Source organism: Macrotis lagotis, chromosome 7 (genome assembly GCF_037893015.1).
Source record: "Macrotis lagotis isolate mMagLag1 chromosome 7, bilby.v1.9.chrom.fasta, whole genome shotgun sequence".
NCBI classification, from domain to species: domain Eukaryota; kingdom Metazoa; phylum Chordata; class Mammalia; order Peramelemorphia; family Peramelidae; genus Macrotis; species Macrotis lagotis.
Genome location: NC_133664.1, coordinates 97,128,399 through 97,144,371, shown reverse-complemented (window position 1 = coordinate 97,144,371; position 15,973 = coordinate 97,128,399). Strand labels below are relative to the sequence as shown.

Here is a 15,973-nt window from a genome sequence, read left to right as displayed (position 1 = left end):
TATGTAGAGGAAAAAATGAAAAGACAGAAAAAGAAACATCTTTTATTGTCAGCAAGAAGAGGAAACAAAGTAGGTGGAATAGCTGAAAAATTATGATATATGAATGTGATCGAGGATCATCACAAGAACAAATTTCAGGTAGGAATATAAGAATCCTTCTACCTCCCGGCCCACAAGATTTCTACCTTACTCCAGCAGATACAAACTTCACCCACCTACCTCAGTTGCCTTGACAAGATTACCTTCCACTCCAACAGCTCTGCAGCAGGTCTCCCTAAGGTCTCACAAACATAACTGAAAAAACTGATTTCAAATTCCACCTCCGATCTCCACTTCATTATGACCTTAAGCAAATCAGTTTTCTCAATTATAAAAAAAGGAGGTTCAACTAAATGGCCTCTGAGGTCCTTCCCAGATCTAAATCTATGATCCTATGACATACAGGTTGTATACCTCAAGGGACAATCTCCAATTGCCTACTCATATGCCTCTCTCAATGAATCTTTTAGCAAATTATGATACTCTGACAGTCATTCCTCTATTTGCTCATTCCTTATACTGACCCTTATCCCAAAGATTCTGAAATCTTAATTGGCAATGTACAAACTCAGTTCCTATGCCTACCTGGTTATTCCTTTACACCCTGCCCTGTTTTAACAATGTCATTTGTAGTCCATAATTAACAAACTTTCCTCTTAATTAAAACAACAATTTTTTTTCTCACTCCTTCCATCCTCTGGCCCTCACTAAGAACTAGCTTTGTCCTGGTAACAAGTGCTTTGCTTGGTCACCTATTATAGAACCTACAGCACTTCCCCAGACAGTCGGACTCAGTGGTAGCAGTGAGAGAGTTGAAATGCTGCTTCATCCCTACTATCACTTCCATATTCACCTTCTCCCACGTTCACTGAGCAATTTCTTCTTTGAGGTTCATGGTACTCAAAATTAATCACCCAGGCCAGGCCCTGGTGGCTGTTCTGTATCAACCACAAGACAGAACCTAGTTCACATTCTCTCTGCCTACTCATATCTTGTCCTCATATTAGAGAATTTTGATATACATATTGATGTTTTCTCAAATACTCTAACTTTCCTGTTATTTGATCTAATAAAGGAATGTAGCTATTGTTGAACTCCATAAAAACTAGAGATGGTCATATCCTTTATCAAATGTGTTACACTTCAAGTTTCATTAACTCTAAAATTCCTTTGTATGAGAGTGAAATCTTTTATCATTCTGTTTATCTCTATGACTGTTTTCTCTTATGACCTGTAACACTGTTCTTTATTGCCACTGTGACCACTATTCCCTTTGCTCTTTTTATTCATTCTCAAACCCTGCTCTACCTAATACTTTCTTCAATATCTTGATAAAAACAACTCAATACTATTCATTTTATTGTTAAATCATTTTTCAATTCTGCCCACCTCATCATGTTCCTTTTTGGAGTTTTCTTGGTAGGGATACTAGTGATTTGCATTTCCTTCTCCAGCTTATTTTACAAGATGAAGAAACTGAAGCATATAGGGCTAAGTGACTTGCCCAGGGTCAGAAAGCTGTTTCTGAGGTCATATTTGAACTCAGGTCTTCTGACTTCAGACATGGCAATCCATCCTCTGCATCACCTAGCTTCCCTACTCCTGAATACCCTTCCCTATTTCCCTATCACAGGATCCCAACTTGCCAAACTCTGGATTAATCCCCACCATCCTTTTCATTCCAAATTATGTGCTATTGAACAGAACCTGAAGAAATCAAGAAACTATACTGATAAGATAGCATAAACTTCTGTGACTTTTATCTTATCCCAATGAGAGAATTCTGTAGCAAGAAAAACATGCTATTCACTGCCCATCCCTTTATCAATCTATCAATCATTTTTTAAGATGTGCCAAAGAAGTTATTACCCCTGCAGTGAAGGGAAAAGCAAGCCAACATGATAGGCAGACTTGGCCAGTTCCTGAAGGAGACCTGGGCCAAGGAACCCGTAGGGACCTTTTCCTTCACCATCCGCACCAAAGCTCTGCTCCTACCCCCCCTTAAGCCCCTATACCAAATATGCAGGCATGATCGACCGAGCCACACCTTATAACTACTACCCTGTTCCTGTCCGAGATGATGGCAATATGCCCAACATCCCCAGCCATCCTCAGGATCCCAAGGGTCCCTTCCCTCCAGGGGCTGACGAATCTGTGAATCCTCCAACTGCCCCCCCACCCCCAATAAATGTCTTTGTCTAAAAAAGAAAAAGATGTGCAAAAGAAAACAGAAGAAAATTCAAAAAGAGCCACAGAAAAGCAGTGCAATATTAGAAAAAAATAAGTTAAATTTTAAATGTACTTTAAGAAAGATAAGAAGAAATTTTTCACCATGTGAAAAATACAGTGAAGATTGATTACTGCCCATAAGCGGTCTTCTTTACCTATTCTTTTCATTAAGGAAACATTTGTGTCCTTTTCACAACTGTCAATTTCATAAAAATAAAAAAAAGGAATTATTTTTTAATTAGCAGCCAATGGTTTTCAAGAACCTGAAAGTTTAAGGGAATCTTGGTAAGCATACCTTCTGGATTAAAATGCAAAACACCCTAAACATTCTAAAGTCATTTTATTTGTCAAATCACTTCACCTGAATCAGACAATAAATCTTTTTCAGACATTACTTAGGAAATGATCAAATAGGATTAACTAGTCTTCAGATAATATAAAATGTATCTTCATTTATAGAGAAGTAAAGTGAAAATTATTAAGAAACAAGAATGATTTTGTCATTCACCTCTGTTGCTATCATATCGTTTGCATCCAAGATGAAAGGCTTACACAGAAATGAGCAAAGCATTGCAATGACTACCATTGACAGATTACTAAACAAGAAGCACACCTAAAGCTTGATGTTAGAAAGGTCTTTTCAAATTCTGATGAATAAAGAACATCTCTGGGTGTCAGTTCAATAATACAATCTGAGATTCTGCCATGCCTGTGCCTCCCAGAATATATTAGCAAGGGTCGACACACAGTAAGTAGCCTCTGACTCTTCCAACTTTGTCTGCTCAGTTTTTGCCCTCTTACGAAGGACTGGAAAGAAATCATAAAAACTTAGAAACAGGACACAATATCACAAAATAAAAATATGAAAGGGCAGAGCTATTGCCTTAGGCTAGGCAACTGGTTTACAGAAGTCACTGAGAGGAAGAACAGGAAAAATCAATGGGCAGAAACTAGTAGGGGAAACAGTTCAATGTGCCTGATTCAACAGTTTTACATGACAGAGTTATAGTGATCCTAGCTTCTTTTCTATAATATACTGTACTGTATACTGTACAGCTTTCAAGAATTTTCTGTATGTTTCAAAATAGAGGCCATGAAGTAAAAAAAAAAAAGAATGAATAAATGTTTATTGGTTTTTTCGATTCCCAATTTTTAAAATTTTCTACTTTAACCAAAACCAAGATTCTTTGCTGCTCAACAGCTTATAATTTCATTTTTATGTAAAATATAAAAATTTAAAATTAGCTGATGAAATGTTTTATAAAAACTTCTAAATATGATACAAATATCAAAATGTTATAAATAATCCAAATTAAACATCTGTAATTTTTATATTTCAAAGCTAACAAATGAGTGTTTTAGATTTCAATTTCTCCTACAGTTTTGACATTAGAGGAAGTGGCAGTGAGTGAAGGGGAAGAGAAACAAAAACAATCTCAATTTTTAAATTTCCAGAAATTTAAAAACATAGAACTAAAACAGAAGGAAGGGCTATATCTCTTCTGAATGAGCTAGAAACAAAATCCTATTTCTCTTAGAAGAAATAGTCTTAATTGCTCAAACTTTTACCACAGTATATATTGATACAAATTTAATAAATCATTCATTCTTTACTTAATTATAAAAATACTCCATTATCCAAAATAATTTCCTAGTCTAGAAGAATTGATTTTGTTTATATTTAAATCTCATCTAGTACAGTATTCTTTAGAGTACAAACTCAAAGCCCTTACTTCTAATGGAGAAAGAAAAACATCAGCCTTCAAAAAGAATATATAACAATCTTTAAGCCATGAGAACAATTCACATTAATAAATGGTCAACTCTTATTATTATTATAAAGAAAAATCCAATGGTGGTGCCAAAAGCTTGTTAAAATATGTCAACTTTTAAAATACATAATAGCAACTGATAATTTCCTAAGAAAGCCAACAGCAAAAAGAGCAAACTGAAAAGTCAGTGATTTCCTCACAACTTCAACCAGTTTCCCATTAGTAAAACCAAAATGTGCTGACATTACTACAACATGTCATGTTAACCAACCTCCCTGGTCCCGCGCAATGAGCTCACAGAAGTCATGATGTGCACAGGCTGTATCCTTCGCTGTTTCCATTCTTGGTTTAAGATTTCTGTCCTTTCTAGAATCTTCTGTCGATTAGAATTAAACATACTCTTTAAGAAAAAAAAAAGGAACAGGGGAATTTGTTAATTTCAAGTCATCAAACAATTTTCCTAGATTATCTGGAGCATTCATTGAAATTCATATCAATTTTACGTAAAGGCAATTTTCTTGAAAACAAGTAAAAAAACTCGATCTAGTACTTGCAGTGAAAAAAAATAGATAAAATGAATATTTTCTGAAAAAATATTCACTATATTATCTTTGTTCTATATAATTTTTAGAAATACACAAAATCAAAAAACTGTTCCACGCTTAAATATAAGTACAAATTCTCAGTATATACTTGCACAGTAAGAATATATTAAAAGGACATTATTTTTGAAATATGGTTGTATGACTGCCAAACTATCACCATCACTCATATAAAATATGATTTAAACTTACTTATTATATCATATGCTCTTAACTGAAATTGTACATTTGAAATTAAAGTTTTTCATATTTCCTCCAAGTCAAAATTGTTGACATTTAAGTATGCAAAACAAGTTAGATGTGTAAAAATTTGTGCTTTAACAATCAAATATTTTCTTTTAAACAATAATAAACCACACACAAATAGAATTTTATAAATGCATGGAAAATATATCTGGAAAATCAGTCAATCAATAAACATTTATTAAGTGCCTATGACATAAAGTCTGCAGAAAATTAGAAAAGTAAATTTACTTGAGGGTTAAAGGGTTATGGGTTAAAAAGGGTTCTATAATGGTGGATAGTGCTAACATTCCAATAACAGAAGAAAAAATAATCCTTGAGAAACTAATGACTTTAAAGAGTTTTGAGAGTATGAAGTAGTGGATAGATTCTAAAGAATTTAACAGGGAAAAGAGAAGAGAGAATAAAAGGAGGAATATATTCGAGTAGAAAGGAAGAAATGGGAAAGTAGAACATCTCATAATTAAGCTATGTGAGAATATACCAATATGGATTAGACTTACTGATATGAAACAGACAAAGGAGGATTACACACACATACAAAACAATTTAGGGTAAAAATACATTAAACTTTAAAGGGAAATAAGTGAGAATTGGAGATATGGGTTTTTAGAGGAAGAAATAATACTAGTGAAAGAACAAGTACAACAAAAACAAATTTCTAAATCCTAAAGGATAATTAGAAGAGAAAAAAAATCTAGAAACTAAGTAGTGCCTTAAATTGTCTCTTAGACACCTAAAGAATGACTCAACAAACTAATATATAAATGTAATATAATATTATGCTTAAAGAAATGAAGAGATTTCAGAAAATTCTGGGTAGTATAAAATGACCCAGGGGAAAATGAGTAATTTATACAATTATACAATTTTTTTTTAAGGTTTTTGCAAGGCAATAGGGTTAAGTGGCTTACCCAAGGCCACACAGCTAGGTAATTATTAAGTGTCTGAGGTCGGATTTGAACTCAGGTACTCCTGACTCCAGGGCAGGTGGCTCTATTCACTGTGCCACTTAGCCGCCCCCAATTATAAAATTTTTACAAAGGCAATAATACTGTAAAGAAAAATAACTTGAAAGACGTGAGAATTCTTATCAATGTAATGACCAATCCTGTCTCCAATGAACCTATCAAAAGATGTTACTTGTGTAACCACTAGTAGTTTTATTTTGCTCGACTGTTCATTTGTTCCGAGGTTTTTTCCCCTTCCTCTAGGTTTTTAATTTCAGTGGGGTTAAATGGGATAAATAAATAAATTAGCAATAATGATGGCCCCTGCCACACACCACCAGAAATATTAAAAAAAAAAAAAAGAAAATAATTTCAGAAGAAAACACAAATGAAGAACAGATATTTTTAAAATAAAGGAAACAATAGATTTTCATAAGTGACATGAAATAGGATTTGTATCCTTTCTGTTTATGTAAATGTTCTTTTTTTGGTGTATTAAATGAAAATAAAAAATAATTTAAAAAAACACAAATCCATACCTTTACTTCATCAGCTCGTCTGAATCTCTTGAGCTGCCTCAGTCTCATGTATTCAGATTTTACACGTTTCCGCCAACAAACTGGTCCCTTCTCGGATTTCTTTCCAGTCTGGCCCATGATTATCCTAAAAGCAATGATTTCATATTAAAATAACTAATCTACATAGCCTTATCATGATTAGTTAAATTTAATTCAGTATTATGTCAATTTTGAGTAAATAAAAATAAAGGAAAAAATGTCATACCATAGTCTGTCATTTGCAGAAATATACTTATCCTGTATAATCTTTACATTTTTAGGGGAAAAAAAACATTTCATAAAATTAATCTTTAAATAAATTTTCAATTTACAAGGGTTCTAAAACTTCTATATGGCTGCTTTACTAAAATTGCTTTACTCAAATATGTAATATCATAATGTACCTTTGACCATTTTTTAAAACTCCGTTACATGCATAAAAGCTCTAACTACTAAATTGTTTAAATAAATAAATGAACCTCATAATTTAAATAAAATGAACCTCATAATCTTTAAAAATCTTTAAATAAAAACCTCATAATCTTTAAAAAGACCAACCAACAATTACTTGAAGCAAGAAGACCAAATCCAACAAAAACAGGAACTACACACACACACACACACAAAAATAAAAACCTATAAGCTATGGTAAAAGTTCAGTATAGAGGTAGTTTTTACCTATTTTCCATTTAACATTACCTAAAGAAAACTTCTCTTTTTCCTTTACCTTTACCAAATTCCCAAGACTATTTGCTCAGATGCAAATTGTACCACATACAGCAATCCCTATCAAGATTCATTTTAATCACCTTCTTAGAGCAATTCCAAATTGCTTTCCAATATATTGAGACCAAGTCACAGTTCCATTAACAATATATTAGCCTCCCTGTCTTTCCAAAATGGCTTCCACATCCAACATTTCCCTTATTTCTAGGGCTCTTGACCTTTCTGTGTGTGTGTCTCAGACTTCTTTGGCAACTATAGTTATATTTGTCAAGTGTGAGATTAAAAAATTCAGTAATTTTACTTTGTGTTCTCTTATTAAAGTTTCCCAAATTGCCTTTTATTTTGAATTTCATTATGGATATTTATGTTTTACTATACAAATGAAATTGGTTCAGTGAACATAAACATCAACCCTGAAGAACAACTCAGAATATTTCATTTATGATATCTCTTGCCCTTCATTGAGAAAAAGTATTTCTTTTTAATTAACAAAGCCTCATTTGAATTTAAATAGATGTAAAAATAGGCAACAATCAATTAAATTTTGGTCTGTTTATGATATTTCTCACCAGAAATTTCTCACCTTTTCTTTTTCAAACTGCATTTAAAATACTATATTTCATTTGGGGAAATCTGGTAAAAAGGGAAGTTCCCCCCCCAAACAAAATGTTCTATAAACATTAAAAGAAAGTAACCTTGATGGAAATATGAGTATATATTAGTCACCCAAAAGTAAGAACACATTCACCCATACCTATAGCTAGAATTGGAAATTAAGAAAATGGAACAAAGACTAAGGAAAAAAATGGCCTTAACTACCATGCTTCCTATTGCCTATTGAACAGGTCCAAAATGGATGTCCAAAACTAACACAGTCAAAAATTAATTAATCATTTTCCTTAAACCCTCTTCTCTTCCTATTCCCCTACTCCTGTTGACCACAATCTTTCTAGTTATGGCCTGGCTGACAAAACTTGTAGACATTCCCAAAGCTTCCCTCTGACCTAATATTCAATGAGTTGGTTTAAGTCTTGTCAATTCCATTTCCCCAACATCACTTGTGTCTGTCTGTCCCCTTTGGTCCACTCAACACAGTCACCACTCTAGTTCAGGCCCTCTTGCCTGAACTATTGCAATAGTCTCCCGATTCCCCAAGTAGTACTTTTTACCAAAAAAAAAAAAAAAAACCCAAAACAACAACAAAACAAAATCAAACAAAAAAAAAAAAAAACCAGAAAACCAAGTAAATATCTTTTGATTGGGATCTGGCTAGGAAAATTGTAACACTTGAATATAATTGTACTGTGACAAAACAATGAGCATGATGAATATAAAGAATTGAAAAACTTACACAAACTGATACAAAATTCAGTTTTAAAAGCCAGGAAAACAATATACACAATGAATAAACAATTTAAATGGTGAGATCAACTACTACAAGCAAAACTATGTTACAAAATTTATTTTATTTTTTTATTTTTTTATTCTCATTTTGTACAAATGCTTTTTTTACATTAATATTCTTGTATAAGAGTAAATGAAATACCCCCTCGCCCCCATGAATATAGACTTGCTTGAGTGATAAAGGGCAGAGAAAAAAATTAAAATTAAAAAAATAGTACTAATTGTAGGTATGGACAGGCGGCGCAATGGACAAAGCACCAGCCCTGGAGCCACGAGCACCTGAGCCCACATCCAGCACCGTAGAGCCAACAATCACCCAGCCGTGTGACATGCAAGCCACCCGAACCCCACTGCCCTGAAAAAACGAAAAAGAAAAAAAAAACCCAAAATAAAATAAAATAGTAATAATAGTAGGGGTGGCTGGATGGCAGACAGAGCATTGGCCTTTGAGCCAGGAGCACCCGGGTCCAAATCCGGCCTCAGACACCCAAAGATCACCCTGCTATGTGGCCCCAGGCAGGCCACCCAGCCCCATTTGCCCTGCACCCTCCCCCAAATAATAACAAAAAATGTACTTCAGTCTTTGTTCCAACACCAACAACTCTTTCACAGGTGGATCACATTCTTTATGGTAAGTCCATCACAAAAGTTACTTCCATATTTTTCCATTATTGCCATAGCTGATCGCAACTCTCTCCTTTCTTATTTCTCCACTACCATGTACTCTATTTTTCTCTCTCCTTTCACTCTGACTCTGCTGTAGGGTCACTGAGTGGTGCAGCAGACAGATCTCTGGTCCTGGGGCCAAGAAGCCCTGAGCCCCCATACCACCCCTTAGGCCCAGAATCCACCCGGCCCTGTGGTCCTGGAAAGGCCTTCCAATCCCAGCCCCTTGCAAGAAGTAAAAAAGAAAATGTGTTATATCTGACCACTCTCCCCCCATGATGCATCCTCTCCTCCTTTATTCACATCCCCACCCCTTCCCCCTGCTCCCCCCTCCTTACTCCAGATGTCTATACCCCATTGAGTATATATGCTGTTTCCTCTCCTAGCCACCTCTGCTGAGAGCAAAGGTTCCCTCATTCCCCCTTGCCTCCCCTCTTCCATATCATTGTAATAGCTCATTTTAATAAAGAAAAATCTTATTATAGGAAATATCTTGGCCTATTCCCCCTTTCCCTTTTCTTTCTCCTATTACATTTCCCTTTTTTCTATTGACTCCATTCTTACCCCATATTTTATCTTCAAATTCAGCTTTCTCTTGTGTTTCAAACTATAAAAGTTCCTTCTACCTACTCTATTAACTGAGAAGGTTCATATGAGTATTATCAGTGTCATTTTTCTATGCAGGAATACATGCAGTTCATCATCATTAAGTCCCTCATATTTTCCCCTTCTCCTCCAATCTCCATGCTTCACCTGAGTCCTGTATCTGAAGATCAAACCTTCTGTTCAGCTCTGGCCATTCCAACAGGAACATTTGAAATTCCCCTGGTTCATTAAAGTCCATCTTTTTTCCCTGGAAGAGGACATTCAGCCTTGCTGGGTAGTTCATTCTTGGCTGCATTCTAAGCTCTTTTGCCTTCCCGTATATTATATTCCAAGCCCTATGAGCTTCCAGTGTAGTTGCTGCTAAGTCCTGTGTGATCCTGACTGCAGCTCCATGGTATTTGAACTGTAGGGTCCTTCTGGCTGCTTGTAATATTTTCTCTTTGACTTGGGAGTTCTGGAACTTGGCTATAATATTCCTAGGGGTTGGTTTTTTGGGATCTCTTTCTCGGGGGGATCTGTGGATTCTCTCCATTTCTATTTTGCCCTCTGCTTCTAGAATATCAGGGCAATTTTCCTGTAGTAATTCTTTGAAAATGAACCGCCCCACCACTCTTAGGCCCAGATCATGACTTTCAGGTATTCCAATAATTTTCAGGTATTCCAATAATTTTTAAATTATCTTTCCTAAGTCTGTTTTCCATATCAGTTGTTTTTTCAATGAGATATTTCACATTTTCTTCTAATTTTTCATTTTTTTGGTTTTGAAGTATTGATTCCTGATTTCTGGTAAATTCATCCATCTCCCTGAATTCTATTCTTTGTCTGAAGGATTTGTTCTCCTCAGAGTTTTCTTATCTCTTTTTCCATCTGGCCATTTTGTTTTAAAGCATTCTTCTCCTCAATAACTTCTTGAACTGTTTTAGCCATTTGACCTAAGCTGGTTTTTAGCCTGCTATTTTCTTCAGAATTTTTTTGGATTTCCTTGACAAGGCTGCTGACTTCATTTTCATGTTTTTCCTGCATCTCTCTCATTTCTTTTCCCAGTTTTTCTTCTAACTCACTCATTTGATTTTCAAAGTCTTTTTTTGAGCTCTGTCTTAGCCTGAGCCCAATTTCTGTTTTTCTTGGAGTCTTTAGATGCAGGAGCTTGTGTTTCCTCATCTTCAGACTGAGTATTTTGATCCTTCTTGGGCTCATTTGCAGAATATTTCTCAATGGTGTTCCTCTTTTTTTCTCTGCTTGATCATTTTCCCAGCCTGAGCCTGGTTTTGGGGTGCTTCCTGAGCTTTTGGGACCCTCCCACAAGGGTCTCAGTGTGTGAGGCTCTGTCCTCCCTCCTGGTCTGTGAATGACCATAAGCGCCCCCCTCTGCCATGGGGCTGAGGTGGGGGGGGGGCCCTGCTGTTCTATGGGGGGCCTAGACTGGGATCAGGATCTGAATGTGGTCAGAGCCCCAGAGTCCTGTTCCAGGGGCAGAGGACAGAGCTCTGCAGTCTCTCCTCACTCCCCTCCCTCAGCTCAATGGGCTCATGCCCTGGGGGCTCCTGCTTATGGGCTCTGGCTCTGCCTGCTTCTGTTTCCAGATTTGGGCTACGGAAAGACCACTCTGGTGGCTATGTGCCCTGAGGGCTGGGCTCCACGTGCTCGCTCTGGCAGAGATCCCCTGCTGTTTCCCCCACTTTGTGCCCGGTGCTCCCCTGGGTGCAGCTCAGGAGACTCCCCTGCTGCTGTGAGCTGGGGCTCCCAGCACCCTGGGGCTGCCTCCAGGGCGCCGAAGTTCTTTGGCTCTGGCGGGCCACCCCTTTGACAGGCCGCCCCTCCAACCCCAGGGAGCAGAGCCTTTCTGCTCTTTTCCAGGAGAACTGCCTCTCTGGGTCCCTTTATGGCTTCTGTCTCTTGAAAGTTTAGTTAGAGTCCTTAGTTTAGAAGTTTTATCAGAGAGTGCCCATCTTGGCTCCGCCCCCTATGTTACAAAATTTATAAAGAAAATAGTTTGGCCTCTAAGAAGTAGAAGACAACTCTCTAAGTTGCTCAGCCACACAAGTAGAACAAAGTACACATCATCAAATTTTCTTCAATACACTGATCAGTTTTATCATATTGTATCTCTTCTTCTTTTTCTTTTTTCAAAAAATAAATTCTTTTATGAAAGGATGGTTCTCAGGGAGGTAGAGGAGAAATTCAGGGAAAAATCTAGGCAATGTAATAATAAAAGGTATCAATAGTTTTAAATGATCTACCACACAGTTGTCAAACAAATGCAGACCTATGTCCCTCTCTCTTCTCAGGAAGTTTCAACGGCTCCTTATTGACCCTAGGTTTCTGAAGTACAATCTGACATGTTACATGGACTCAACATTTCACGGACTCTTATATTTCAGCCAATATGGCAGCCTTGGTTTTGTACATGCCAAACATTCCATTTCTTGTCTCATGCCTTTCTTTGCAGACTATCCACCTAAACCTACAATTTACTCTTCCTCAGCTTGGCCTCCTAGAATCTCAAGCTTCCTTCCAATATCAGGCAAGTACATTTCCTACAAGAAGCTCCTCCTGATGTTCTAGTGCCCTCCTTTTAATCATTAGATTCCCAATGACTAGCAATAGTAGACTTTTAGTACATATTTGCTGAATGAAGTAATAAAAATCAGTACTAATCACAAGAACAACCAAGTAAACCTTCTCACTAGAATCATTACACTTCAATTTGAAGGTCTCTATGTCATTATGTAAGTCTATGAAATTGGTAGCCATGGAGGACAACACACTGAATTTATACCACCTTTCCAAAATTTAACATCACAGTAGTAAGGGGTGAATTGGTCAAAGTCACTGCAAAATATCCAAACTGACAACAATTGCTCTCTCAGTATAAACAGAGTCCTAGACTTGGAGTGGAGAAAAAGTGGATTCAAATCCTCATTCACTTAATTAGTAATGCTGACTAGTGATGCTGGGCAGATCACTGAGATTCTAGCCTCAATTTCCTTGTCTATAAAAAAGGAGTCAATAATAATAGCACCTATCTCCTCATTGTTATAAAGAAAAGAAATAATATATCTAAAGCACTTTCCAAATCTTTAAGCACTCTATGTTGGCCTTTCTCTGTATAAATGATCCTATACTTTAAGTTTAACACTATTCTAAATTTTACTTTGTTCTTCTTTAGAGTACAACTATTAAGGGCTAATAAATTATATACTATAGTCCCACCAGACAATATTATCTAAGATCAAGCAAAGTACATATCTCCCTCTTCAGACACAAGTCTCAAACTTAGCCTAACTGGTCTTTCTATTTTTCCTCTATTACTCCCAGGCAATAAAATAGAAATTACGAATTACAAAAAGAATAATTTAGGAAGCTAACTAAAAAACCCTCTTTATAGGGATAGCAAAGTCAACCTCCATGTGTATACATATGTATAAAACATTTTGAGGCTCTTTATGATAACATCTCTTAATGACAGTTCAGATATATGATACATAAAATGTATAAGAAAAATTTTCTGAGAACTTTATATCATAAAGGCAATTTTTTTCCTATCCTTCCATTGATGTTTTCCTCTCTTTCTATTCTCCATCTCTGAATGCTATGCCTAGTAGACCTAAGACTTCATACTGTCCTGGTGCCAAGTGCAAAACTAAGTAAAACTCAATTATACAAATTCCTAATTCACTTTATTAATTCCAAAAAAACATTCCAGCTAAATCTATAGAAAGGAGAACCATGTTTGGTGTGTTTCATATCTTATTTCAACTTTAGCCTTTAAGAAAGAAAAAACAACGAAGTAGGAGAAAAGAATATCCCCCAGAAGAGGTAAACCAACCCACTGAGGTCAACACTCAAGGGAAAAAATAAAAGAATGGATTTGCAGGGAAGGGAAACTCCATTACTACCTTTGAACATGTGATCAGCTATAGAAAAGAAGGTTATGCTGTTGACTGCACTAGAATTCAGTTTGAATAGATTTATTTTGTGTTCTATGTTACTGTCATACTATGAAGCTGAACAGTTGGCAAAGAGAATATGCATGCCCACCTGTCTCAAGGAAAATCCGGTCTGTTGAGGGGTAGAAGACGATAAGTCTAAAAAGAACAAAACTTATTTTCTGGACAGAGGCTCCCTTGTAATTGGCTGTCTCTGTTGTGGTAATACCTCCCTCCCTCCCTCCTACCCTGCTCCCTGTCCCTCTTCTGGAAACCCACATAGCTAGGGATCTTCTGTGCTTGGAACCTTCTAAGCTATAAAAGTTTGGCTTCCCAATACAATGGAGTCTCCCCTGCTTATGATCTCACAAGTGGAAGGAAGAACCTGATAAAGAAACTCTATGAAAAACTCTTGACTTTCTTGTTCATTCTCTTAAATCCTCTGTTTTGTGAAATCATTCAGGTATTCTGCAACAAACAAGGAACATCCACAAGAGCAAAAAGTGGATATTGGCTGGATTAGAAAGGCTCCTCCAAACTCCTCCTAAATTATAAATGTATCCTATCTTTCTGGAGAATAAATTACATTCTTGTTTCTCAGGAGACTGTGTTTCCAAAATATCTTACCCCTACCTCTTGCCCCAAGTGATTCAAGTTAAATCATAAGGTGTTCCCTTCTGTGAGTTAAGAAATGCCAAAAAAAATTAACAAATAACACTGTTCAGTGTGGCTTTTGTTAAAAAAAAATCCAAGTCCAAAAAAAGAAAGAGGAATAGATGAATACATCAATCCACTTAAGTTTTTTGAAGTATAGAAAATGTATGCAAGAGTAAGTTTTAGAGGATGAATACAAAATTATGAAATGGTTTCATAATACAGTCAAAAGAGCTTAAGTTCATAATGACCAGAGCTAGGCTAGGGATATTAAGGACAATAAAAGGAAGAGAAAAATATTAATTATTGCAGGGAAAAGAATCAAAGAAATAAAGCTAGTGATTGAGTGGACAAGATACTGACACAGAAGACAGTGAGAAGCCAAATGGTCTAATTCTTATGTGTCTGTTTTTCTATCAAAGAGAAAATGGCCTTAAGATTGTAAAGGACATGTATGTGGCAGTTAGGTGGAACAGTGGATAGAGCACTAGCCCTGAAGTCAGGAGTACCTGAGTTCAATTCAGACGCTTAATAATTAGCTAGCTGTGTGGCCTTGGGCAAGCCACTTAACCCCATTGCCTTGTTCCCCCCCCCCAAAAAAAATCTAAAGATTGGAAAGGACAAAAAAAAAGAATAATAGGAAGTTTAATGTCAAGATAAATAAGAGGATGAGCAAAAGGACAAATAACTACCCTTGAGGAGTACTGATAAACAATATCTTCTAATAGTCTTGAAAAGAATCTGACAAATCTGATTACTGAAAAAATATAGATATCTCTAAGACCAAGGAGAATGGCCACCAGACTGGAGATGGCAAAGGTCACAATTTTCAAAAAAGGGCAGAGAATGGAGTTTACATATTATATATAAGCCAACAACTTACTTTTATTCCTAGACTACATTATTATGGTGATATTTCAGAAACATCTAAAAAAGAAACATTTCTTAAATAAAAGGAAACAATTAGGCTGATTTAACTCTATAGCAGTTTAAGATTTGAGTATTTCTTGAACCCTCTGATAAGCCTGGTAAATTTCAGTAATAAAAGCCTTTTCATTATCAACTGGGGCTTACTGGTAAGGGGAGAAAAGGTCTCACTGAAGTAGAATTACTATCACCAGTGGCAGGAGGCTCCTTGTTTATTTTTCTATAGCCAAAATATATTATTCATACCAATACTAATAAATAAACATTTATTAAGTGCCTACACTTTTCCAAGCACTAAGAATAAAAATGTGAAAAATGAAGACAGCCCTTGCCCTGAAGGAACTCACAATCTGAGGGAGGAAGACAACACACAAAAGGAAGGTGAAAAGAGTAAGTAGGGAAGAGGCAGGGTAGCTATGTCAAGGAGAGAAGTCTGTAAGTGGTGAGAAGAGGAGATAAAGATCTCTCCTTAAATGAGGTTTACAGTTCATGGACCCAACTCCACCACCCCCATTCAAAGAGGCAGAGGTAGTGAGGAGGTGGAGATTCCACAAGATATGAGGTTTCCTGAGGCATGGTGGAGAAGCCAGTCAGAGAAGTCCCAAAGTAGAATAGGCAGGTAAGAAATGAGGCTACCAATAAAACTCATCCAGCTGCAAAGCTTTTACA

General features: G+C 36.2%; 1 protein-coding gene and 1 pseudogene across 9 annotated transcripts in view; one reads left to right on the top strand and one right to left on the bottom strand.

Annotated features, from left to right (window-relative positions):
* The window catches only part of EZH2 (enhancer of zeste 2 polycomb repressive complex 2 subunit), a 119,260-nt gene that overhangs the window by 51,134 nt on the left and 52,153 nt on the right, over nt 1-15,973 (bottom strand). For 5 of the 9 annotated variants that reach the window (XM_074193462.1, XM_074193468.1, XM_074193464.1 and 2 more), the window contains 2 exons: nt 6,375-6,498; nt 4,312-4,440 (listed from right to left, as the gene is read on the bottom strand). In XM_074193462.1, the coding sequence (XP_074049563.1) occupies nt 4,312-4,440; nt 6,375-6,491 (246 nt within the window). In that variant the 5' untranslated portion in view covers nt 6,492-6,498. The remainder of the gene's footprint in view (nt 1-4,311; nt 4,441-6,374; nt 6,499-15,973) is intronic. The other 4 variants (XM_074193465.1, XM_074193470.1, XM_074193466.1 and 1 more) reach the window with 1 other exon arrangement.
* LOC141492794 (NADH dehydrogenase [ubiquinone] 1 alpha subcomplex subunit 3 pseudogene) lies at nt 1,938-2,197 on the top strand (annotated as a pseudogene).